This window comes from Panthera tigris, chromosome D4 (genome assembly GCF_018350195.1).
Source record: "Panthera tigris isolate Pti1 chromosome D4, P.tigris_Pti1_mat1.1, whole genome shotgun sequence".
Classification (NCBI taxonomy): Eukaryota; Metazoa; Chordata; class Mammalia; order Carnivora; family Felidae; genus Panthera; species Panthera tigris.
The window spans coordinates 88620503-88645880 of NC_056672.1; the positions used below are offsets into that span (position 1 = coordinate 88620503).

Below are 25378 nucleotides of genomic sequence, written 5' to 3' on the forward strand. Positions count from 1 at the left end.
TTTGTAGAACCAGCCTCTGTCCCTGCACCACCCTGTGTGTTTATAGCCACGGATCTGTGAGGACTCGGGCTTTGGGAAGGTGGCGGGATGCTTTCCCCTGGGCTGAAGAAAGATGCTCTCTGCCCACGGTCCTCCCTCCTCTAGCCCAGCTTCCAGCCTGGGCTGTGACATCATTCCTGCGGGGAGGCTGTGGCTGTCAACAAAGTCACTGCCGGGACTCTCCTTCTGTGTGCCTGTGCACCGCCTGTCCCTCTCGGAGCTATCCTTAAAGTCATTCGTGTAATTTTCTTTAAAAATTTTTTTTAAATGTTTATTTATTTTGGTAGAGTGCGAGTACGGGAGGGGCAGAGAGAGAGGGACACATGGGATCCGAAGCAGGCTCCAGGCCCCGAGCTGTCAGCACAGACGGGCTCAAACCCACAAACCGTGAGAGCATGACCTGAGCGGAAGTCAGAAGTCGCTTGACTCACTGAGCCACCCAGGCACCCCTGTGCAGTATTTTTTACACACGTAGCAAATCGGTTTAGAATTTAGTGACAGTGTTTTATATGACCTTCCTTGCCGAACTCTTTTGAAATAGGAAACAAAAGCAGAGCAGAAGAGCGGAACAGGAGGCAGGTGGCCAGAGTACTCATGCCGGCAGAGGGAGAGCTGCCAGTGTAGCTGGGAGGTGGTTGACTGTATATATATTTTCTTAATGTTTGTTTATTTTCGAGAGGGAGGGAGGGAGACAGTATGTGAGCAGGGGAGGGGCAGGGAGAGAGGGAGACACTTCGAATCCAAAGCAGGCTGCAGGCTTTGAGCTGTCAGCACAGAGCCTGCTGGCCCCGTGTGGGGCTTGAACTCACAAACCTCGAGATCGTGACCTGAGCTGAAGTCAGAAGCTCAACCGACTGAGCCACCGAGGCGCCCCGTTTTTCTGTATGTCGTAAAGCTTGTGACCAGTATGTATTCCTTTTCCTAAAGAATATTACAGATGAAGAAAGGAACTGGGGCTAGGATCACCCCCTCCTCGAGGGGGTCTGTGGTAACACTGGTGTGGGATTGCGTTGAACACCATGCTTATTGCCCTGAAGTGGGAAACGTTGAAGCGGGGGCAGTCGAGTGTTGTTTAAAAGGTAGTCGCAGCGGACTCTTTATCTCAAGGGGGTTTTCTGAGAATTAAAGCGTGTCTGTCTCCTGAGAATTAATTATGGGGTTCACCAACAGATCCTGAACATTGAACAAATTTCTTGCCGTGGTTTTAGAGGCCTGTGCTCTGCATCAGGGCTCTTAAGCTGTGACACCCCGAAGTGGGGACAGGTCCCTTGATCGCAGGAGGAGGCGGGCACAGGTCCCAGGTGTGGCAGCACCCAGGCCTGTGGGAGCCCAGAGGTGGGGAAAACGAAGGCTTCGTTGCTTGCACGGGAATCCGGAGGAAGGAGTGCTGTGTGCCAGGCTGACGGTGGGGCGGGGCGGGGCAGCTTGAGGGCTGGACTGTGCAGAGCCGGTGTGACAGCTGCCCTTGGCTGAGAACCTTCTAAGGGCAGGCGAGCTCTGGGTCACGTGTGTTGTGTTCCTTGTCTCATTTATTCCTGACGTCAGACCTGGGAGGTGGGTAACAGTATGTTCATCGCTGTTTAATCCACGAGGAAACAGGCCTAAAGTCACAGCCAGTGTGGGGCGGAGTCAAGATACAAGCAGCTTGTTTTGCAGAGCGGAGCCTGGTGGCGTGGGGGGGAGACTGGAGGGGCCTGTTTGGGCCAGGGTATCGGGCCGGAAGTTCGGGCTTGTTTGTGCCGTGGTGGGAATGCCCGATGCCTTGCCGATGAAAGGGTTACAGCAGGGGCTCCAGATGGAGTTCGGTCCCGGAGGGGGCCCGAGGGTCAGTCCAGTCCGCGAGAGCTGAGCCTGAGTGTGGTCCAGGGAATCAAGGATGGGGCTGGCAAACCCAGCGTGCAGAAGAGGGGCCTGGGAAGCGCTTGGGTCCCTGCAGCACACGCCTTCTTTCTTGTCTTTAATTTCTGTTGCTTCCTGAACATGCTGTCCGGGAATTGGGGGGTTGGGGGTGGGGGCTCTGGTGCCCAATGGTGGGGACCAGAAACCTCGTTTTCATCCCTTTGTGCTGTCGTCTGCAGGCACCCCTCATACTTTTCCTGCAGAAACCTCGAGGCCGGGCATTTGCAGGTAGAAGGACTGGCAGGGGACGCACAAGTACAGGTCCCTGCTTTTCTCACTGCTGCCCCAGAAGGAGCCTCTGAAAGCGGGGTGTGTGTGTGTGGGGGGGGGAGTGGAAGGTTTGACCCCTGCCGTGGCTGAGGGGGAGGCGGCAGAGTTCCCCTGCGAAACCCAGCTAGGATCCCCCACCCCCACGTCTGTCGCATGCCCCTGCTCTATCCTGCTGTGTATGCGAACCTCTTTTAGTTGAATCCGTCTAACTGTAGCCCATCATTTTCCTTTAGGGTGGGGTCAGCAGACTGCGGCTCCGAATCCTCCTGCCTCCTGTTTTTGTAAATAAAGTTTTATGAGAACACGAGTCTTCTTTTGCGCGTGTTGTCTGTGGTAGCTTCTGTGCTGCAGTGACAGCCTTGGTAAGAGTGCAGTGGCTGTGGTGGGGACTGCGGCCGCAGAGCCTGACATACTGTTTGTCCTTTCACAGAAAAAGGGTTCTGGGGACAAGCTTGGAGTCTCGTTGCCGACACAAAAAATGTCTGAGAATTTGGAGTAGGTGGCGCGGTGCCTTTCTTACATTAAAGTTCTCTTCTGCCCGAGAAGAGAACATGCCTTTGGCGTGTTGCAAAAGGGTGGAATTACTTATTAATCTTCTAGCTGGCTTTTGTGGCGATGGTTCTTCACGTCCGACTGAGATTTAACAAGTGTACTGACTAATGACCACGTCCTTTCCGGCCCCACTGGTTGTTTTCTCAAGCATTTATCCAGCCTGCTCTCAGTTTCCACTCCTGTCGGATCAGGGTTTTTGATATGTTTTGTGTGGCACTGGGGTCTTTCTGTTCCTTCTGCCGCCTTTTCCCCCCACCCTGGTCTGGGAGTTCTGCCTGTGCCGCACTGTTCTGGCCCTGTGTCAGCGGGTCGTGGGTCGTCCGTGATCCCTTGGCCTTGCTCTGAGAGAGCATCTTGGAGCTGGGGCACACAGTGGGTCCTTCCTCAGTGTTGGTGCTGTCTCCGGGTGTAGTCTTGTGACCTTGGACAAGTTACTTCTCCGCCCCAACTACGCCTTCGCGTCCTCTGTAAAGCAGGTTGGTGGCAGTAGCGGCTTCCAGAAAGGGCTCTTGGGAGGAGCCCTGTGAGGGCACGAGAGTGGTGGCTGGTCAGCAGGGTGCCTGGCTCTCAGGAGTGAACGTGTAGCTGCAGTGGTCCCCTGGTGATTTATAGGCCATCCCAGATCGCCTGGCCAGGGGGGCTTCTGACTCTGGCCGGGACCCAAGCAGAGTGAAATTAATCCTGTTCCCGGAAATAGCTTTTGATAAGATGGGAGTACAGGGAGGTTTTCCCTTTGGTGGGCAGATAACAGACCGGCTCAGTAACCTGCTTGACAGGTGGGGCTGCTGTCTGGAGAGGCGGGGCTTGGGTATTAAGTTGCCTTTCTTTGTTGGCGAATCTTTCTGGTTGTTTCTATGCCAGCAAATCCTGGGCCTCTTGAGCTTTTTTAGATAACTTGCCAGAATATGCATGCAGACCTTTTTTTTTTTTTTTTTAATGTTGGTTTATTTTTGATAGAGCAAGATGCCCACTTACGAGCTGGGAGGGGCCGAGAGAGCAGGGGACAGAGGATCAGAAGCTGGCCAGCCCCAGGCTGACCGCAGAGAGCCTGATGCAGGGCTCAAATTCACAACCCTAGAGATCATGACCTGAGCTGAAGTCAGACACTTAAACCGGCTGAGCCCCCCAGGTGTGCCTCTCTTCACACATGGATCTTAGGCCCTTTTTTTCTGTGCCTAATGGCAATATTTTCATTTAGGCCAGCCATTTCCAAAATGCTCCAGGACCCTGCGGCATGCCTCCCTGGTGTCTCAGAGTGGCTGCTGTGGGAAAGAGTGGGTTACAGTGTAGGGGGTGGGGTGTAGGCCGGACCCCTCCTGGCAGGGCATCCCTGGCTGTTGTGTATGTAATATGGAGGGTCCAAGTTAGGTTTTATTTGGGGAAAGAAAATTAATTCTGGTACCTACAAAAGGGAGAGAAAGCGGTGGCTACAAGCCAAGCGTGGTCATGCCCATCTCCAAGGACCTGGTGCGTCTCAGCCAGTTCTTGTCCCACGGATCCGGCCGTGAGTCAGGCTTGAATGAACATGCTTCTGATCCACCGAGAACGACGTTCTCTCGCCTTGACCGGCCTCATGATTCACAGCCAGATATTTGCCTGCACTTTTCTGCCATCTGATGAGGCCAGTCAAGCATGTTGTGTGTGTATGTGTGTGTGTTGGTGGGTAGCAACTCAGCAGATACCTGTAAGCCGTTCAAACTCCTGTTAACAGTTAATGCTCCCGGCCTGAGGTTTATGAAAACCAAGGGGCAGGCAGAGTAGCCAGTTGGGTGTGGGGCTGGGCTGGGCCCCAAATATGGCAATAATACCCTAGTGACTATATTTGTGTTTTTAGATTTGTGTCCAGTGAAATCTGGCCTAATGAAAGGAACTTGGTTATGCTGTCAGGCTGGTGTCTGTAATCTAAAGGCCAGACGGTAAATAGGTTATGCTTTGTGGGCCTCCTAGGCCTCTGCTGCATATTCTTCGGGCTGTCAGTAATTCGGCGACCCCAGTTCTAAAGGGAAAACGGGGGCTGGGAGACCCTGCGTCTGTACGGTCTTCCCGTCCAGCGTTAGAATGAGAGGTATCCGGCCCCTCCCCCACAGGTGCTGTCTCCATAGCAACGGTGACTCGGTGGCACTGCCCGGCAGCATCCCAGGTTCGGTCGGAAGATAGAATGCAGTAGCACGTGTGTGGCAAGAGACGGCCACCTTGACCGGGAGTCAGTCCTAAATGCTGTGGCTGTGGGTTTTTCCCACTGGCGTGTTTGATTTTTGGAACCGGCTGCCACTTGTGAAATCTTGCTGTGGCCCCTCCGTTCTGTGGACAGGGAGGCTGAGGGCAAGAGAGGCCGCTAACGTGGCCCGCAGGTGCAGAGCTTGGGTGAGAAAGCAGGAGGAGGGGGGCCACCAAAAAACTGCGCGCGCAGGTTGAATGTGGGCGTTAGTTCAGCGCGTGCCTGTGCTGGCTTTTCTGAAGCCCCGTTTGCAAGGGGTCCCAGCGCAGTAGGGACTCAGCTATTTGCTGAATGGTTGGATTTCTTGGGAGGGCCTCAGGCAACAGCTGCAGGCCAGCTAACGGTCGTGGACAGAATTCTCAGTTCCCGGGAGAGTGGATCCCCTTGGCCCCGGGGTTTTTCTTTAATTTTTCCCAGGGGTGCCAGGAGTCAGGGTGCGGTCAGGCTTCCCGTCTCCCAGTGCTTCCTGGGGGTGGGGGTGCGGACAGGTTAGTTCTCAGAAGTGTGTTGTCCCCAGGAAGGCCCGAGGGAGCCACCTGTGTTCACTCTAACCTCTGCCCGTGGGCCCAGGCGGTGCGGAATCAATCCAAGAAAGACCTGTTTGTATTCACGAACTGGCAGGAGTTTGGGCTGACAGATTTGAAGAGGACTTTTGATCACTATCTGTGGAAACAAGTATTTTCCGCCAGGTCTCACAATTGAAAGACCTTCGATGTGTCAAAATCAAGCCCATTAAGGTTTCATGTGGGAATTGGATAGGCTGGTCGATAATTTTTTCTTCTCTTTGTCAGTTTGGTTTTTAATTTAGTAAAGGACTCTGTAGTTACGTAAGTTTAACAGTGCTAAATGTGTAGTCCCGCAAGGCATGTGGCCAGGAAGGGGGCTTTATTCACGCTGGTTTTATTCAGCACTGTGTGTAGGTTCACGGGTCAGGTGAAAGCCGTGGTCAGGGGTGGCAGAGAAGAGCAGTTTTCATCGCTGTGCCCAAGTGAAAAATTCTGGAACAGGTTCCTTATTGATTAGCTGTGTGACTGTGGGTGGTCCCGTCGTCTCTGCGGGCTGGACATGGGGAGGGGAGGGCTCAGCCTGCTGTCTGCTGCATCCCACGCCCAGCTCAGTGCTAGGCACAGGGCAGTGCCTAGTAAAAGCCTGTTAATGAGTGCATTCTCTGTTGTAACCGGTTACTGTAAATCCAGTGACTTAGAACAACACAGACCTATCCTCTTACAGTTCTGGAGGTCAGAAGTCTCAGGTGAATCTTACTGGGCTGCATACAGTCAAGGCGTGGGCTGGGCTGGTTCCCTCTGGAGGCTCCACGGGAGAATCGTTTTCTTGCTTTCTCCAGCTCCCAGGGGCTCCTGCACCTCTCTGCAGTGGCCCCGCTGATCCTCGAAGAGCACGCCCCAGCCTTAGCTCCGGATGGCACGCCTTTCTGACTCTGGCCCTCCCGTCCCTGTCCTAGGGACCTTGTGATCACAGTGGCCCTGTCCGCATAATCCAGGATAATATCCCCATCTTGAGATCCTTACGTGAATCATATCTGCAGAATCCCTTTCTCGCTGCTAAGGTAAGGAAGTCACAGGTCCGGGAGTTAGGATGTGAACTTCTTGGTTATGCAGTGTGCTTCATAAGTTTGTAAAAAGTACTAAGTAGACAAGTCCCTAAGGGCCCAGTTCACAGTCCAGGGAATAATTTGCTCTGCCTGGGCCCCTCCCCCTTGTGCCGAGCCCTGCCCCGTCTCCTGGCTGAGCAGTAGGGCCTCTTCCCTGGTTCTCTCCCCACTCTCATCTGTTTCCCTCCTGGAGACTTTTTTTTTAAGTTTATCTATTTATTGTGAGAGAGAGCGAGTAGGGGAAGGACAGAGCGAGAAGGAGAGAGAGAATCCCAAGCAGCCTCCGATGCAGGGCTCGATGCAGGGCTGGAACTAGACCTAGACCTAGAACTGGAAACGAACTAACGAACCCGAACTGACGAACCTGTGCCGTGAGATCCTGACCTGAGCCAAGAGTCTGGACGCTGAACTGAATGAACCACCCAGGCGCCCCTCCCTCCTGGAGACTTTTCAAAGTGCTTGCTCAAGGCTTTTTCTTTTAGGCTCAGGGTCTGCAAAGTTTTCTTACCTGTGGCCACACGGGGTTATCACACATTCTTTGTTTTTTTAAACAAAGGTGAAAACGGATTTAAAAAATCATTCTTAGCTTGAGGGCTTTGTGACAGACAGGCCACTGGCCGGTCGCCGACCAGTGTTTGCCACCCCTTGGGGACTGGGACTGTGAGCTCTGTGACGCAGGCTCCACATGTTGCCGTCACCGCCCACCCTGGAAGTTTCCAGGGCTTGTTAGTAGTGTGGGGTGTGTGGGTGTGGTGTTTTGTATTTTTATCTGCATGATCTTTTGATTTGATAGAAGTGTCTAGAAGTTAGATCTCTTCTGATCTTAATAGAGAATTTCAAGTTGACTTACATTTGATAGCCTGTTAAATGCCACTTACTCTGATGAAAATGAAATCTAGTCCCTGCCCTGAGCGTGGGGGAGGGATGTTGTTCCCAGTTGGGACTTTGGGGCCTGGCAGGGCAGAAACTCCCTGGAGCCAGCTCCGGGGAGGGAAATTTAAAGAAAGAGGTATGTTATGGAACCCCTGGGCACCAAAATCAGAAATTGGACACGTTTGGCCAGTTTCCATTCCTGGTCACTCTGCTCCTGGCACACGAGGCAGGCGCGTTGGGGGAGGGTTGCTGGCATGTAACCTGGAAACTTGGGAGCTGTGAGCACTTTCGAGCGTTTCTGGTTGGTTTCTTCATGGAGGCTCCTTCTCCTACACATCTCTTTCACTGTCAGGATTTCTTGAATGAAAGGGTGGATGTTCCCGGCTTTGTGTCAGAACAAGCTTGGTTCACACTTGGCGTGGCACCGGGCTCCGTGTGATGTCACTGTCCCCTGGTTCGCTTTTCTTGGCCTCGGTTGATAATTGATCTTTGCCTCTTTGCCCCTTGCGCTTTATACAAAGTCTTGGATCATAACGTATAGGGTTTTATCTTCGAGTCATCTCTGGGGGTGTTCCTTCTGGCCTGCGTGGCTTCGGAAGAGTATAAGACGGCAAAGCGTACTGCTGGGGCCACCAAGGTCTTTTTATTACCAGTGGATGTTTTTACGGTTCCCTCCATTTTGTCACTAAAGACATTATTAGCACTATGCCTAAGCGGATGGTTTAGCTTTCTTCCCATCCATTAATTCCAGTGGGAAGTGGTGGGCACTTCTCCGAGTTTATCATGATCAAGTTTTAGAACCTGTGGCCCTGAGTCCCCAGTGCCTGCCCTGTGGCACTCACCCGCCCTCGGCAGGCACACGCTAGGCGTTTGAGTGAATGCATGAGTGAGTGAATTAATGCTTTAACGGCTAACAGACTCGGTGAAGCCCGTAGGAAGTCAGAAAGTGGCAGGGGGAAGGGGCTTCTTTCTTGGTCATCCCCTCAAGATTTTCTGAGTGGAGGGGGCGGTGTCACCGCTACGGCCCCCCAAGTGGTCTCTCCCTGGGAAGTCCTTGCTTCCTCTTCTACGCCTGCGCCCCAGAGAACCCCGCTTATGTTCCCCTCGCAGGTGTTTTTTCTCTGGAGGCTGGTTCTTTAGTTTGAAAAGTGCACACACCCAGCTGTTCCTGAAGACTTACTGATTTTGGTGGCTTCCCTTTGATTTGGTTTTGCTCATCCTCGGCATGAACAGCCTTCCACAAGCAGGTTACGTACGTCCCCGCTCTGCCTTAGTTTTTCATGTTAGGTCGATACAGCCGTGAGGATTTGTTTTTCCATCTTGAGGAGCGGTCCTTGATTTGGCCGGAGGACTCTGTGTGGAAAAGTTTACATTTCTGTGTCACTGGTGAGCAGTAGACTGTGGTCAGTTCAGACAGAGTAAGACTTCTGAACTTGGGTTGGGGAAGGTACCTACAATGAAACGCACTTTAAATGTGGGCGAAACAGCCTGTGCACGGTGAGGGTGTTTTTCTGGGGACAGAATCCAGGGCTTTCTTCAGGTCGTCAAGGAGATCCATGATCCCTGATGGATTCAGCCCCCTGGCTCAGGGACTTTGGCGGATTAACACTCTTTTTTCTTTTTTTTTTCCCTCTCTTACATTTCAAAGGCAGATCGGGAGCGGTGCCGAGAAAAATTTCCTTACTAGATGACATTTCATCGCAATGTCCGATCGTTTGGGGCAAATAACCAAGGGCAAGGATGGGAAAAGCAAGTATTCGACTCTCAGCCTGTTTGATAAGTATAAAGGAAAATCAGTAGACGCGGTCAGATCCTCAGGTAAGAACCGGGCTGGAGGCCACTTCTTTATGCTTTCCCTTCCGTGAGAAACTCCAGGTCCTGAACTGTGAGGACCCAGGGTCCCCGCCTGGCCGGATGGTCTTCGGGGCACGGAGTGGTCACCAGGCAGTTCTGGGGACGTGCGGTCACCCCCTGCTCCTGTTCGATGTCCGATTTCGAGCAGGAATACCCCCTCTCTGCCACAGTGGGATTGTTTCCTTAACCGTGTTCCCTCGTTGGCCACAGATAGTTCTTCCCCTGTGAGGTAGAATGGAACTGACTTTGCGTCAGAGCAACCAGTTTTAGGCTTCGGGGTTCTGACGTTCTGGACCTTTTGTCCACACCCCGGGAGGATTTTGTGGATGTCAAGGGCCCTGCTGAGCCTCGGGCCCGGCCCCGGGGCCAGGTGGAGGCTGGCCCTCGGGTCCTGCCAGGGAGGCCGGAGCAGTCTCAACTCTCAACTTGCGGAGAGGTGGTGGAGAGGTGGTTACCGTTTGGGCCGGAGGTTTCTGGGCCCGGCTCCCCGCCCCGTCATAAACTCCCCACGCCTGCTCCTGCCCGCTAGTAAAGTGGAAGCCTCTGAAGACCTCAGCAGCTCCCAAGTGTCTGAGGCCTCGGTGAAGGGCTCGTAAAGTGGCGAAAGCAGCTACCAGGCCATTTGGTCTGTGGGCACAGGGCCGCCCTTGGTGGTGGTTCGGCCGTCTGTCGTCGTCGCTTAGAGCTTGCGAGAGCTTCTGAAACTCCTCCCCCGCCCCCACCCCTCTCTCCCTGCAGTTATTCCTCGACATGGCTTACAGAGTCTCGGGAAAGTTGCCACAGCCCGGCGTATGCCGCCCCCTGCAAACCTGCCAAGCTTGAAGTCTGAAAACAGAGGAAACGACCCCAACATCGTTATCGTTCCCAAGGACGGAACGGGATGGGCAAACAAGCAGGACCAGCAAGACCCAAAGAGGTGGGTGGCGAGCCGGGGCCTCACGGAGCCCGGCAGCTCCCTTTCCTTCTGCAGAAGGCAGAGCTGGAGAACCGGGTGACCCCAGAGGAGGGAGGCTGCTTTTGCTCGGACTCCCCCCGCTTGGTTGGTTCTTCCTCCCTGCCTTCGCTTTTCCTGGCTTCTGGAGCTGACGCGGCCTTGCCTCCGTGGGCCGCCTTGTCCCCAGTGACCAGTGTCGCCTGTGCCTCATTAGGAAGGACCTCCTCCCCCCAGAGGGGCTTATGCAATGCCTCAGAGCCAGTGCCTGAGCCAGTAAGGGCCACTGTGGCCAGAGCGGGTGCTTGAACGCTCCATTCCGGGGCATCCTGTGTGCTGGGCTCCGGGTTGAGGAGGCCGACTTCTAAGTGCGGGGTCAGCGGCGTCCCACACAGACTGCTGCGGTTAGTTGCTCCAAACAGACCCAGTTATGAAGGGTGGCAACCCAGAATCCTCGTTATCGGGGGCGGGTGTGCAGCCTCGGTAGGCTCACCCCTCTGCCAGCACGCCACCTCCGGGAGCCTTCGGAGGCCCAGGGTCTGGCACAGAAATCCCCATCACGGCAACAGAGTGAGTGTCGTGGCTGCTGCTGCGTCGTGTGGCCGGTGCCAGCTCTGCCCCGGGCACGTAACCTGGGCCTTTCCCTCCTGCCCAAGCCCGTGTCCCTCCCCTTCCACTGCAAGTCTTCTGGGCGCCAGCCAGGGGAGAGGGTTTGGGATTTGCACTGGGAAGGGACCAGAGAGGAATGGGACCCTGATGCTGGGGTTTGCCCGTCGGGGGATGAGAACAAAACTCGGTCCCGTGCGTCTTCCTGCCCTCCGTCTCTTGTGCCCTGGCTGCCGAGGCGCGGGATCCAGAGAGTAAACGACCCAGGGTGCAGCCTGCCAGCCAGTGTCCTTTTTTCTCACCGGGAACGGCCGCGGTAGCTTCTGTAAAACTTCGCGCAGTCACTTGACACAAGATGTAGAGAGTGAGCACGTCACTCGTTCGGATGAGCGTAGGGTAGCAGTAACCAAACTAGGGTCTGAAAAGCTGTTTTTAAAACTTCTCTCACGATTTGTTTAGGGGTCACACTGGGCCGGGGGTGTGGCCCGACTTTCAGGGTCAGCCGGGCTACCTACTACTAGCTTTGCGGAACTCGGAGAATTGCTTGCTCGGTGCGCTCCGGCATCCTCCTGCGCGGCAGGACTACTGCCTTGCCTGCTGCTTGTAAGAAATAGACCGGGCAGCGCAAGTCGCGCACCTGGCGCAGCACCTGGCAGGGGACACGCGGCAGGTGCCGCTACCACCGCTGTCATTCCAGAGTTCACACGGTAGATGCTATCGTACATTCCAGCACGAGTGTTGCGATGCTGCTGCTACGGGAAGTTCCAGAGAGAGGACGAGGCATTGCTTCCTCCCGGTATCGGCTCCCGCCGACACGGGCACGGGAGGGATGAGGCGGCTTTCGTGGGGCCGGTCGCGCTGAAGCATGCCAGCCAGGGAAGAGGTAGAAACAGAACACCGGACAAGGCCGTGGACCCCAGGCGCCGTCCTCTGTTGCCCCGGGGCCACGTCCTCCTTGGGAGTGTCAGGGAGGTGACAGAGGGAGGGCCACAGCTGCTGGGACTCCATGCTGAGGTTTGGAGAACACAGAAGCAACACTCGCTGGAAGCTTCTGTTGTAGGTAGGAGGTGAAGTAAGAGATGAGTGGCCTTCATTACGGAGGAATCCTGCCCGGTGAGTTCCTTGGATCCCATAAACCCTGGAAGCCTGTGTGTGGAGCATTTGGCTTCAGCTTACTGGGGAGCCCCTGGCGTTGGGCGACTGGCGGAGTAGACTGCTGCCCTCCTTGGGTCCCATCGGGATGAGGGAGTGCGCTTGGAAGGCTCTGGGTGAGCAGACGTCTTCCTCGGAGCCCCTACTTGTTTGGGGACTGTGTCTCGACTCACCCCGCCTTCCGGGGAGCACGCTTGGGCAATATCTCTTAAGCTTCAAAACCTCTTTTGATCCAGCGGTCCTGTTTCTAAGAACTTAGACTACTGGACTACCTACACAAAAGGGTGCCAAGTAATGTATAAAAAGTGCTCATTGTGGTTTCGCCGGTAATGGGAAGAAAAGATGGGAATTGTTAAGTTAGGGCCTATCTAGCCGGCTACACTGTGTCACTAGAACAAAGAGGTAGATCCAGGCGTTGTCCTAAAAACATGTTCGATACAGTAAGTAGGAAACAGGTTACGAATTGTATGTGTGGTGTTAAAAAAAATACTATGTTCATATATATATATATATACACACACACACACACACACACACACATATAGAAAAATCTGCTTGGCATCTCTCTCTGGAGGATGAGATCGTGACAAATCCTGTGTTCTCTATATTTATACATTTATTTTCACTATGGGCATGTATTTCTTCTATAAGCCAGGAGAAGAAAAAAATCACGTCGCAAAGCAATCAGTCCCCTGTACAGCTATGAGCTCTTGGTCAGGAGCGAGGGGCTCAGAGCCCCTTCGCCGTGCTGACTCAGTTTCCCTGTTGGCAGCCCCTGCAGCACCTGTTTGTGGGGAACCTCTAGCCTTTGCAGGAAAGCCCTGCCAGGGGGCCGAGGACCGTCCTGCCCGGCAGACGTTAGCGGGCAGGCCTCGGATGGGGCCCGGCTTCTTGTGGGCTCCGAGGCGTCAGAGTCTGCCGGAGAGGTTCTGTGCTGCCCCTGGGCCACCGAGCAGCCGCCGCTGTGGGAAGCACGGAGGGGACCGTGCGTGCCCATCTGACCCCTGCGCCCCCTGCCTTGTCCAGTTCCAGTGCGACGGGCTCTCAGCCGCCGGAGTCGCTGCCGCAGCCGGGTTTGCAGAGGCCTGTCTCCAGCTTACAGAAGCCGACACAGTCGAGCAGCCAGGAGGTAGGTGCCGCGTGACCTGTTCCTTCCAGGGGTGAGCCTGGCGGGTGGCTGCGGAAAATGAGCGTGGGAGGTTGTCCTGGTTCCCGGGAGGTGCCTGAACGCGCGGCTCTTGGAGAAAGACCCCAGATGCAGAACGGAGTACGGACACCTGATTTGCTTCCTGGTGACCTACCTGGAGGCAAGGTCGCTGGGGCCAGCTCTACGCTAGGTCAGGGTCCCCTGAATGTGCGCCGTGGGGGACTGGTTAGGCCACGGGAACGTTTGGGGGTCAGGTAAGTTGAAAAAATTAAGCATGCTCCTTTACTGTCACACTTCTCATCAGTGTCTTTTTTTTTTTTTTTTTTTTTTAAATTTTTTTTTTTTTTTTAACGTTTATTTTTGAGACAGAGAGAGACAGAGTGTGAACAGGTGAGGGGCAGAGAGAGAGGGAGACACAGAATCTGAAACAGGCTCCAGGCTCTGAGCAGTCAGCACAGAGCCCGACGCGGGGCTTGAACTCACGGACCGTGATGAGATCATGACCTGAGCCGAAGTCGGACGCTTAACCGACTGAGCCACCCAGGCGCCCCTCATCAGTGTCTTTAACGTGCTGACGTGTGCTGTGACTCTGTAAAGACACAGTGGGGACAGCATCCCCCAACTCATTTGTCCTGGGAAATCTTTCTAACTGACTGACTTTGGAGACTACTGTCCCTCAGAACACACTTGGGAAATACTGATCTGTGACCCTTTATTTGTCGATGCATTTAAAGTGTTTTCCCCGGCGGTGCCTCGGCTGGCTCAGTCAGTAGAGCATGCAACTCTTGATCTTGGGGTTGTGAGTTTTGAGTCCCACGTTTGGTATAGCGATTGCTTGAAAAATAAAGTCTAAAAATAAGTAAATAAATTAAAGAAGTAAAGTGTTTTCCTAAGCAGAAAGTTAGGATTTAACCGAGCCGGGGCTCGTAATATATTCAGCCCCTCCGAGTCCGTCTGGGTTTCGCGGCCAGCAGGAGGGTGTACTTAGCTGGTAGTTAGAAATCTGGATGAGAGGTCTCCTAATCCTGTAGAAAACCGCGAGGCGCGTGGACGGGTACCTAGCATTTGGCAGCTCTCTGGAAGACAACCTGAACGGTGTGCTCTCGTTCTGTACTGTGCCCTGGGCAGCAGAAGGTCTGGGGTGCCACCCAACCACGGGGGACAGTGTATGGGTCTGCCAGAAGGGCACCCTCCCCCACCCAACACTGAACTGTGCCTTTGGAACTGAAGGGAAAGGAAAGAGAGGTCCACGTTCATGCGGAACTCTGTATTCATTGGCCTGCATCCATGGGTGCCGTCACGCAGTCAGAGCACAGAGAGTCGAGTTTGGATCTGTCTCCTGGGATCGGCAGCTCAGAGATCGGAGAGCCTCGGTTTGACAGCCCTGGCTGGATGTCCGACTCCCCTTCAGAGCCGCCCGAAGGGTGTCTGTTATGTGGCGTACCCAAGCACGGCGGGGTTTAGGCTGGGGCCTGGTGTGGTCCCGGCATCTGTCAGCAAACTGCTGGAGGTCAGAGCCCTGTCCTGGGGCTGGCACGCCGCTCGCTCTGTCCAGGGCGCAGCCCTTCCCGCCGTGGTGGGAATGGGACCCCCAGCGTTTCCCAGCCCCTAAAGCCTTGCCTCAGGCACGGCAGCCTTCTAATGGCGACGTTAGTAACCCCTCCTCGGCCCCGGGAGCCCTTCTCTAACCGGTCAGTGCCTCTGGTGGGCGAGGGCAGGGGCATCTTCGTGCGGCCCGCGGACGCCGAGTGGGAGGCTGTGGGACGGGCGGTGCCCCTGTGCCTCCTGGGGACCTGCCAGCCCCGGAGGCACTGCCCTGTGACGTTGCGGGCACATCCCTTCTGTGGTCTGTGTGCGTGTGTGCGGGGGGCCTGTGGCCACCCCAGGGCGCTGAGGGCAATTCCTGATCGGTAAATGGATTGTTACGCCTGGCCGGCTCCACATGGAAGGTGAGAGAGGCCGCCGTCTGCCCTGAGCTTGGTGGTACTGGAGGCGGGGGTGCTGAGAAAGGGTGATTATTTAACGTGAGGTCTGACCCAGGAAGTGCTGCCCCAGCTTTGTTTTGTGTGTTTGCACCTTCAGTTGGAGGGGAAGGCCGTTGGTTGAATGTCGTCGGGAGGGGCAGATGGGCTCAGTGGTTGGGGACTCCCGGGGCTTGGGACACAGGCAGAGTGGGGCCAAGTCCCTCTGGGCTGGGCCCGGTCGCTCCTTTGTGAGCCTCCGCTGGGATAGGACTAGAACCTTCCCAGGGTGTGGGAGGATTCGCTCGGGCAGGGCGTGCCCAGCACAAAGCCTCGCCTGCAGTGAGTTTTCAGCACGCTCAACTCCTCGGCTCGTGTGCCGAGCCAGGCAAGTGTGGATTAGCGGAGGAGAGAGGCCTCTCACTTGAGTAGTTGTGCCTTGGAGAACGACAGTAATTAGGGAGAGCGGTGCGGTGGCCCTTCCAGCAGAAGATCAGACACGCCAGCCTCCCGTGCCGATGCTCCTCGGTTCGCGGTGGCACACGGGTTTTGAGACACGTGTTAGAATTGGGGTCTGGTCTTTATCTCTGGAGCAAGGCCTCGTAGCTGCCAGTGTTCCGGAGTGTCGCACGAAGCAGATGTGGGTTGGAGTCCTGGCTGGGCTGTGGAACCGGCCGTGGGAGCTGCCCCCGCCCCCCGCGCCGTGGGCCCAGGCTGCCGTGCCCGGGTGGGGAGCTGGGTGGAAAGCAGGCCGACCGGGCTGGCTTTGTTTTCATTTCCTTCTTTCTTCCAGAACACAAATTCAGTGCCAGGTGGACCAAAGTCATGGGCACAGCTGAATGGAAAGCCAGCAGGACACGAAGGTGGTAAGTGTGGTCGGGTGGCGTTGGGCTGGGTGGGAGGGAGGGACGAGTGCCTTTTCCGGACGGTTCTGCCCGGGTCTAGGCAGCCCTTGGCCAGAGCTTTGTGGGATCTCTCACCCGACTGAGCTGCTACCCTGAGGAGCCTTACCTCTGCCCCCGGGGGTGGGGGCGCTGCGTCTGCCAGGCCTGTCCGCTCCCTGGTTTCACGGAACCTTATTACTCCTGACATCCCCCCTGGGGGCTGTGGGGAGGCTGGGCGCTGGCCCTGCTGCTCCTGGACTCCGCCGTGTGGTTGGTGCCCTTGCTACCTGCTCAGCGGTGTGGCCGACACGCGCCTACTTCCTCTCCCTGGGGCCTGCAAGGAGGAGGTGTGGTGTGGTGTGGGGCGAGCTTCGGGCCTGGGTTTCTAAATAAGCCAGGCCCTGGGAGTTGGGCTGCTTGCTCTTTGGTGGGTGACACCAGAGCATTCACGGCTCACACGCTCCTTGGTACCGTTTGTGTCGCGCCCGACACGGGAAGCGTCAGAGGTGTTGCCCGCGGGACCTCAGCCGCGGCAGCTGTGCAGAGGGGAGATGGCGGGGAGGAGCAGGAAGGGGAGATGGTGAGAGGGCCTCCCGGGCAGGCCCAGAGCAGAGGGGAGGGCCCACCTGGGCAGAGAGGGCGGCCAGACTGCTCCACTCCCCACCCCCCAGCCACCACTGACAGCTCGAATGTTTCTAGCATGTTGTACGGACCAAACTGGGCGATGCCCCCGCACGGGAAGGAGAGGGCTGCAGGTGGGAGTGGCGGCCACGCTTGCTCTTCCTCCCACCACCCTCCCCCCACCGGCCTCCCCACCGCGGCGCCCTCGGCCTTCTGCGTGCCCCTGGCCGCCAAGGCTTCGCCAGCTGCCTTCTGTAGCTCGTGTAGAGAAACAGCGAACATCCTGCCTGCCCTAAACCCTCCGCTCCTACCCAGCACGTGCCCCTTCTGGGCGGGAGTCCTGTGTGGTTGGAGGCTCTGTCCCCAACTCGTCAGTCAGTGTGCCCACTGACGTCAGACTCCGGCTCCTGTGGAGGGGCTAAGGGCAGGAGGGAGCTTTACGGATTCTCCAGTCCGTGGGGTGAGGTGGAGGGGGCAAGATAAGCGGGGGCGGGGCGGGGGGAAGGGGAACGGCGACCAGCGTTTCAGTCCCCTAAAATTAGGTCTTTAAAGAGGCTTTTTACAGAGAGTGCTCACCAGACTGTGTTAACAGTGGTCTTTGCTTTCTACAGCTTTTACTCTGTGGGTTAGGATTTTTTAAAGTAAATCACATGCATTCATTTTTATTTAAAAAGAACTGCAGAGGGGTGCCTGGGTGACTCCGTTAGTTAGGTGTCCGACTTTGGCTCAGGCCATGATCTCGCGGTTCATGAATTTGAGCCCCACGACGGGCTCTGTGCAGACAGCTCGGAGCCCGGAGCCTGCTTCAGATTCTGTGTCTCCCTCTCTCTCGGCCCCTGCCCCCCTCTGTGTCTCTCTGTCTCTGTCTCTGTCTCTGTCTCTCTCTCTCTCTCTCTGTCAAAAAGAAAACAAACATTAAAAAAAATAATACAAAGAAATACTAGAGTACATTGGTACAGCCCCTTGGCGGGCAGCTTGGTGCTATCAGAATACTGATGTGTGCACCCTTTGACCTGGCATTTCCACGTGGAGGAAGATCACCCCAGAAATGATGCTTGCCAATGTGGGAAATGGCGTATATTCAAAAGATACTCATTGCGAAATTGTGGTAGGGAAAGATGGGAAACGGTCACTTGAAATGTCCATTAAATGTTGGTGCTTTAAAGAAATACTACTTGCCTCTAGGGGAAAAAAAAAAGTAGTTTTCCACGGATCTGGCAAGATCTCTAGGATATATTCTTAAATGAAAAAAAAGTTCAGAATAATATGTAGAGTATGTTACTATTCATGAAAAAAAATTGGGACGAGGGAAAGTGTACTTATAGAAAATGTAGGTGCCATCAAAAAAAAAAAAAAAAAAAAAAGTCTCCGGAAGGAAGCCTGAGAGGGAGGGGGGAAGCCGCCTGTTTTCTCAGGGCGTCAGAAGTAGGCAGGTGGGCACGCAGGCAGGAGGGAGTCGTCTGTTTGTAGTTTTCTATGCTTCTTACTTTTGAACCATGTGATTGTGTTTCTTATGAAAAATAAGTGATCTAGAAAAGAATTCTGAAACACAGCAGCACCTTCTGTAAATGTGTGATTGCTCATCTGGGAGGCAACAGGGCCCAGGAGCCCGGGAGGAGGGACAGATGCATCCTAGGCCTCTGCTGGGGCTGAGGTGGGAGCAGCCCCCGGTTCCCCGTCCTGTGCTGCCGTCACGAGTCTGTGGTGCCATCAGGGCGGTGGGCACTTGGTGGTGTTGCCCACACACATGTTCAGACTCTGCAGTTCAGAAGGGCTCTTCCTGCGTCGATAGACCACTGCACGGAGAGTGGTGTTTGGGCCTGTTGCAGCTGGGTCAGACCGGGGCGGGGTGGGGGGGCCTGACTGGTGCGGGTGGAGGCCAGGGGGATGGTTCCATCTGGGACCTTAGAAGAAGCCCCTGACATTCCAGCCTCAGATTCTCACGGCAGAGATCACATAGCACACGGCATTGGTGGTGAACGTTGTAGAGCACTGAAAACCTTAGGAATGCTGCTGCTTTGGCTTGAGATTTTGGGTTCTTTGTCCTTCTGGTCTGTGGAAGGGAAGTTTAATTCACGCATAGAGTAAGACCTTCGTGACTGCTGAGGCAGATAAAAGTACTGAGTGTTTGTTTTCAGGCTCCAGATCTGTGTGTGTTTAAGGCATGACTTTCACATTTCATCCTTGCCAAGGATTTTTTAACCTGGGTCCAAGTCCCCCTTCGCAGAGTAGTGGAGCTCCTTCGTGACACCGGGAGATTGTGTCACCCTGGCGGGTGTATTTGACCCTGGGACTTTTTGCTAAATAGGGATGTTATGCCTTGTGCGTCTGCACCAATCCCAGCTGCTGCTTTCTGCAAAGTCCGCTGTAGTTCATGGGTCCGTGAAACAGTGGTGGGGAAGAGGGGGGAGAGTTTGGTTTTATCGCCCAGGGAACGAGGCGTTTCTCAGTTAGACATGGGCCATGTGCTGTTACTGTCGTGTTAAGTTTAGATGGTGCTGGACATTCGGTCCAGATAAAAGCACCAAATCCCACTCTGGACCATAGAATGCACCTTTTGTTATTATCTGTTCGTCCAGAATAGATCAGAGGTCCCCAGTGTTAAGTGCTGGGAGGGGCTCCTGCAGAGATAAAGCAGGGCTTCTTCTCAGGGGCCTGTGGCGTTGGGGAACGGATGGGACAGCAAAGGAGGGAATTGATCCCAAGACGGCAGTGTAAGCTGTCCGGTGCTCATGAGGGTGGAACGAGGGTGCAGACCTTTCTGTTGGCATTACCTCCACACGAAAGCAGTTGACCTCCCTGGGCTGATTTCCCTGAAGACTGTGTTTGTGTGTCCCCCGGGGCCACCAGGAGGGCCTTACTGCCTTTTTCCGGCAGCGTGAAGGATCCGAGCTGGAGCGGCTGTGCTGTCCTCTCCCTTGCTCCTGCAGGTTAGCTGCTAGGGCCTGGTGTAGCCTGCGCCTGGCCTCTCCTTGTCACATGGGGTCTCCAGTGCCACCCTGCCAGCACAAGATGCCAGCACAGATGGGGCACTTAACAGGAGCTCACGCCAGGGCAGTGTGGCTTCCGGCCCGTGGAGCGGCTGAAGCAGAGAACTGTCGATGCCCATCTCACTTGCTCCCTAACTGAGTCTTTCTGGTTTTCTTGGCAGGTTTAAGGGGCTCAAGCCGACTGTTATCCTTCTCTCCCGAGGAATTTCCGACGCTGAAAGCAGCTGGAGGGCAGGACAAGGCTGGCAAAGAAAGGGGCGTCTTAGATCTGTCGTATGGGCCAGGACCAAGCCTCCGCCCTCAGAGTGAGTGAGCTGCAGTCCCTGTCCGGGCACCTATGGGGACAGCGGGGCTCCCCCTCATCTTCCTGCCTCTCTGCCTGTTAGAAGCATACGTGTCCTCAGCAAGCCGAGCTCCCGGGGCCCAGGCTCCCTGCCTGGAAAGCGTGGCTACTGACCCTTTGTCTGCTCTCTGCCTCTGTGGGACTTGCCCCCTGGGTTGGGCCAGGCCTGTCTGCTTCCCCAGCTGTCATCAGACGTGAGTTCTGCTCTGCTCAGGTGGTCCTGGCAAAGACAGACTGAGGGCGCGTTAACTCTGTCCCCGAGCCAGGAGCTTGTTTTCTAGGCCAGTGGTTCCTAAACCTAGCGGAGTCCTGTCAGGGTCCTTTGGGGAGTTTGTTAAAAAGTCTGATTTCCCGCCCTCCTCCGTCCTCAGCCAAATTAGAATCTCTTGTGTGTGTTTTTTTTAAAGTTTATTTATTTTGAGAGGGAGAGAGAGAGAGAGAGAGAGAGAGTGTGTGAGAGAGAGAGAGTGAGCTCATCCCTGGGGGAGGGGCAGAGAGAGAGGGAGGGCTCTGCACTGTCAGTCAGCACAGAGACCCATTGCAGGGGCTTGAACCCATGAACTGTGAGATCATGACCTGAGCTGAAGTCAAGAGTCGGACACTTAACCAACTGAGCTGCCCACGTGCCCCGAGAATCTCTGGTTTTTAACATGTTCCCTTGGGGATTGTTTGGTAGCCAGTCTAGGATTTGTCTCCGCAGTTCCCTCACCTGGGGTCTAGCCAAGGAGTTGGCAGGATCATATAGCAATACTTGCAGGTAGGATTTTCTTTTTAGTGGCCTCGAGCGGTTAGAGGTTAAGGTTTTTTGAGGAATGAGATTTTTCCATCTGTTCTAAGCAAGGGTTGTGAAATAGCTCTTATGTATTTTGTTTGTTTGGGATGGGGGGGAGGGGAGGGCTTGATCAGGTCTTGAAATGGAGGGACTTCTGTCTGCCTGTCCTGATTAATCCCCAAGGTGTCCCGGGGTTAGAGTTAGAACTGACACCCGATACAGGAAGTGATCACTAGGTGGCTCCTTAATGAGCATGTTACCTTTTCAGGGGCCTGTGGTGGGTTATTTTGTCTGCCCCAAATAGGTAACCAAATTCTCAGGCCGAGAACTGTGTAGCTTTCTGGGATTAAGATGACCTGCTTTGTAGGACCACAGAAATTTAGACCTAGCAGAGGCTCCTGGGATCAGTTCCGTCTCTTCATTTGAGGAGAAGGAGAAGAAGCAGGAGTGGCCAGGGCAGTGGCCGTAGGGCTTGCCCAAGGTCACACTCAAGGCGGTCATATTGCCGGGAGCTGACCCTGATTTTGTGGCTCCTGTGCTGTGTCTCTTTCTCTTGAGGGTCAAGTACTCGGGGGCTTCGTGTTTCACCTCCTAGCCATACGTTGACTGAGAAGGGGCAGGCTTATCTGATTTCTCATTGGCCCGTAATTCCCCCACATCTTGCTATGTTTGGCAGTGGGAAACGTCATCTTAGAAAGGTCGATAGGTGGGAAGGTTTTAATCTGTGACCTGTAGGAGAGCCCTGTGGGCTGGAGCAGGACCAAGTCGGGTGAAGGCCTGGTGGGTAGGGCCCCAGACCCTTTCACGCCCCCACTTGGAGGGAGAGGGGCTCTGCTTCATATGACCTGGGGAGTCTGTGTGACCAGAGATGTCACCTTGAATCAGAGTCGAAACACGTCAGGACTTACTCCAGTTTTAAAGATTTCATTTTTAAGTAATCTCTACACCCAGAGTGGGGCTCAGACTCATAGCCCTGAGGTCAAGAGTTGCACGCTCCTCTAGCCAGGTACCATAGGACTCGGTCCAGTTTTAACGTAAAGGCCAGTACTGCTCCTGACGGGTCAGTGATCGTGGGAGAGATGGCCCAACGCTGTTTCATCCGGGCTGTCCTGATTTCTTTGGGGTGGTCGATCTATGGGTGTGCGTGGTTTATATTCACCCATGAAGACCGCGTCTCGCTTCTACCTGCCTTCTCTGTGAGTGGACCTTATTTTGTGTTTCTCTTTACGCCCGACTTCCCGCAGCAAGTTCATACTCGTTGGCCAGGTGTCCGTCCTCCACCTTCCGTGACAGATTCGACCACTTGACTCGACTCTGCACTTTTGGGGCTTTTGTTTTTGGTGAATGAGGGGGTCCCTTGACCTTCAGACCCTCATACAATCCCTCCTCCCCCCCTCCTCTTTCCTTTCCCCTTTTGCCCCCTTTCGATTTCCAGATGTGACAAGCTGGAGGGAGGGCGGTGGGCGAAACATAATTTCTGCCACGTCTCTGAGCGCCTCCCCGACTGAGCTGGGCAGCAGGAACTCGAGTGCGGGAGACGGAGCCCCCTCCTCGGCATGTACCAGCGATTCTAAGGACCCCTCTCTCCGCCCGGCTCAGCCTGTCCGCAAAGGGGCTTCACAGTTCATGGGAAATGTATACCACCCACCTACATACCATGACATGCTTCCTGCTTTTGTAAGTTTTCAGAGTGTGCATATTTTTTTTTCCCATGGAGTCGGATTGCTTGCGAAGGCAGAACCTACTCTAGTGGTTGAATATCCACCTCGGTACCCCCTCCCAGTGTCTTTGCCCCGATATACCCTGCCTTGGAAGTGCCCGTTACTTCTGCGTTTGCTCTCCCCCTTTTCAGATCTTAAGGGTCTTCGGCTTCTTTCCCTGGTGATGTAGATACTGTTTCAGCCTTGGTTCTTTAGAAAAAGGAGAGGCAGGCATTGCCCCGGACACCACAAGTCCCCAGGTTCACTTACTGACGGCAGGAAACAGATGGGGGAGATGGTGGTAGGATTAACTGGGAAGTTCCAAGACTTGCCTGTCTCTTTCTCCCATTTTCTATTTTTCCCAAACAAATTCGAGTGCAAGGGGAACTTAGAATTTGAGCCATTACCGGAAAATCCTGTTCATTGATGTTATGTTTCAGATGTGTTCGCCACAGTCATCAGAGAACCAGGGTACCGTGGAACGAGGACCTTTCCCCCTCCCCCAGCTCCGTCTTGAGCCCCGTGTCCCTTTTAGACAGTTCCAGATGAATGACCAAGATGGGTAAGGCTACTGCATTAATAGTCCCGTGTGTAGAAATTGCCCCCGGTGGTTGTATTGCACAACATCGTGGGCTCATGTGCGAAGGTGTCTTGTCTCCTGGAGACTCTGAAAACCAACTCAGAGCTCAGAGTCCTGGAGACTCTGAAAACCAACTCAGAGCTCCAGGGTGTGTGGGGTGGCTGGGATCTGGAGCTAGACGAGCTTGTATTATGATCGCGAGTTCTTGACAGAGTTGGAAGTTTTGGCGTGTGTTTGTGGCTGCTATGCGAGGCGTTAGTGCCGAGTGTATAAAAACTGTGGAATGAGGCGATACTCTCTGGGACGTATTTGTTTGGTGTAGGTTTCTTTTATCTTTTCATTATTAGTTTCTTTTAACTTTTTTAAGTTCCTTCATTTATTTGGAGAGACAGAGACCATGCGAGTGGGGGAGGGGTAGAGAAAGAGGGAGACGGAATCCCAAGCAGGCTCCGCACTGCCAGCGCAGAGCCCGATGTGGGGCTCAAACCCGCAAAACCGAGAGATCACGACCTGACCCGAAACCAAGAGTCGGAAGCTTAACCGACTGAGCCCCCCCCCAGGCGCCCCTGTTAGAAGTTTTTTTTTTCCTTTTTTCCCTTAAAGGAGAGGATTTAAATATTAAATGCAACCATGAACCTTTGCAATGTGGGACATATTTTTGGAAAAGTATTGGCTTTTGCTGCCATCTGTGCACTTGACACGAGGCCAGATCTTTACTCTTCTCGCCCTCATCAGAAAAGAAAGCAGGCTGGGAACGACTCGGCCCATCCGCCCGCTGAGGCAGCTGGTGGGACGGGCGCCGCGGCCCACGATCATCAACGCGGAAAACCTGAAGGGCCTGGACGACCTGGACGCCGACGCCGACGACGGCTGGGCAGGTGGGTTGTGGGGCTTTCAGGGTCGGGGTCGCCTCTGCTTTCCAGGGCTGAAGGCCCCCCGGCAGCAAGGTGTGCGTCCCTCAGCCAGCCACCTCGCCAGCGGTGACTTCCTCTCTGAGCACTGACTCCTGTTGGCCTTTGGTCTTGATCTCAGATCCATGGGAGATTTTGTTAACTTGCCAAAAAGACTTTTTGGAATGGGAAAGTTAAACCGAACTGTAAATGGGGTAATGAGCCCCCAGCTTCCCATCACCTAGCTTCAACAACTACCATGCCCCGTCTGCCAACCTGATGATTTTCTCTTAAAATCCTTTTTATTTGCGTTCACATACATGTGAATTCCGTTGACAGGTGCCCATTTTAATGATGCAGTTTTGACAAACGGATACATGTGTGCCGAATGTCCCCCCTCCCCCGCCCCCCACCAGACTTCCCCCCCGCCCCCCCCAACTCCCTGCTCCCACCCCAGGGCCTCCCCTCTCCTGAGGGGAGTTCCTATCGAATAGTACATTCATTCATTCGGTACCCAGGAGTGAATTGTTAGGTCAGAGGGAAGGTGTGTGATCGGGCCTGTGAGACCCACCTAAACCTTTCTCCACGGTGGCTGTGGGGAACGTGGGTCCCCTGTATCCTCACGACGCTTCCACGTGATTAGTCTTTTTAATTTTAGCCCTTCTGGTGGGTGTGTAGTGGTGTCTCATTGTGCATTTCATTTGCATTTTGCTGATGACTAATGCTGATGAATAAGTTTTCTTGTGTGATTTGGCAACTGGTAGATTTTCTCGTTTCTTCGAGCGGTAGGTTACAAGTAAGTCATGGGTACGAGTCCTTGGCCACTTACTTTTTACAAATATTTCCCCCATTGCTTGTCTTGTTGGTTCATTTTTTTTTTTTAGCACTGTTTTGATGAGTTTTTTTATTTTGATGAAGGTTAATTTGTAAGTTTATGTTTTCTATGGTTGTTTCTTTTGCGTCCTATCTGAAAATCTTCGTCTCTCCTTGACAGCAAAGATATTCCCTTATTTTCTATAGTTTCAACTCTTGTTTTGGGGTCTGTGATTTACGTGGAATTAACTCTTGTACATAAGATGGAGTTGAGGCTCGTTTTAATCCGTCAGGATATCCGGTTCCGCACCATTTGTTGGGAGAACTTTCCTCTGCCTATTGAATTGCTTTGGCACCTGCCAAAAATCAATTGACCAGATAAGTGTGGGTCTGTTTCTGGACGCTGTTTGTGTCCTGGATGTATTGATTCATTCATGCCACCACCACACTGTCGCTCTATAGTAAGTCTTAAAGTTCAGGTAGCATAAGCTTTCTGGCCTTGTTCCCTTTCATGTTATTTGACTGTAAGGTCTTTTCATTCCCGTATAAATTTAGGATCAGCCTGTCAGTATTTACAAAAAGCCTAGAGGCATTTTGGGTAGGACAGCGTCGAATGTATTTCTGGATAGATGATACCTTGGATCTCCCATCCAGGAACTTGGGTGAATCTC

The 25378-nt window shown here is 54.2% G+C and overlaps 1 protein-coding gene across 14 annotated transcripts in view; it reads left to right on the top strand.

Annotated features, from left to right (window-relative positions):
• The window catches only part of PRRC2B (proline rich coiled-coil 2B), an 89178-nt gene that overhangs the window by 18633 nt on the left and 45167 nt on the right, over positions 1 to 25378 (top strand). For 10 of the 14 annotated variants that reach the window (XM_042964003.1, XM_042964007.1, XM_042964011.1 and 7 more), the window contains exons 2-9: positions 9112 to 9281; positions 10056 to 10233; positions 13033 to 13135; positions 15908 to 15980; positions 19771 to 19914; positions 22160 to 22401; positions 22865 to 22986; positions 23740 to 23882. In XM_042964003.1, the coding sequence (XP_042819937.1) occupies positions 9167 to 9281; positions 10056 to 10233; positions 13033 to 13135; positions 15908 to 15980; positions 19771 to 19914; positions 22160 to 22401; positions 22865 to 22986; positions 23740 to 23882 (1120 nt within the window). In that variant the 5' untranslated portion in view covers positions 9112 to 9166. Of the gene's footprint in view, positions 1 to 4908; positions 5125 to 6323; positions 6546 to 9111; positions 9282 to 10055; positions 10234 to 13032; positions 13136 to 15907; positions 15981 to 19770; positions 19915 to 22159; positions 22402 to 22864; positions 22987 to 23739; positions 23883 to 25378 lie in introns of those variants that run through there. The other 4 variants (XM_042964004.1, XM_042964005.1, XM_042964006.1 and 1 more) reach the window with 4 other exon arrangements.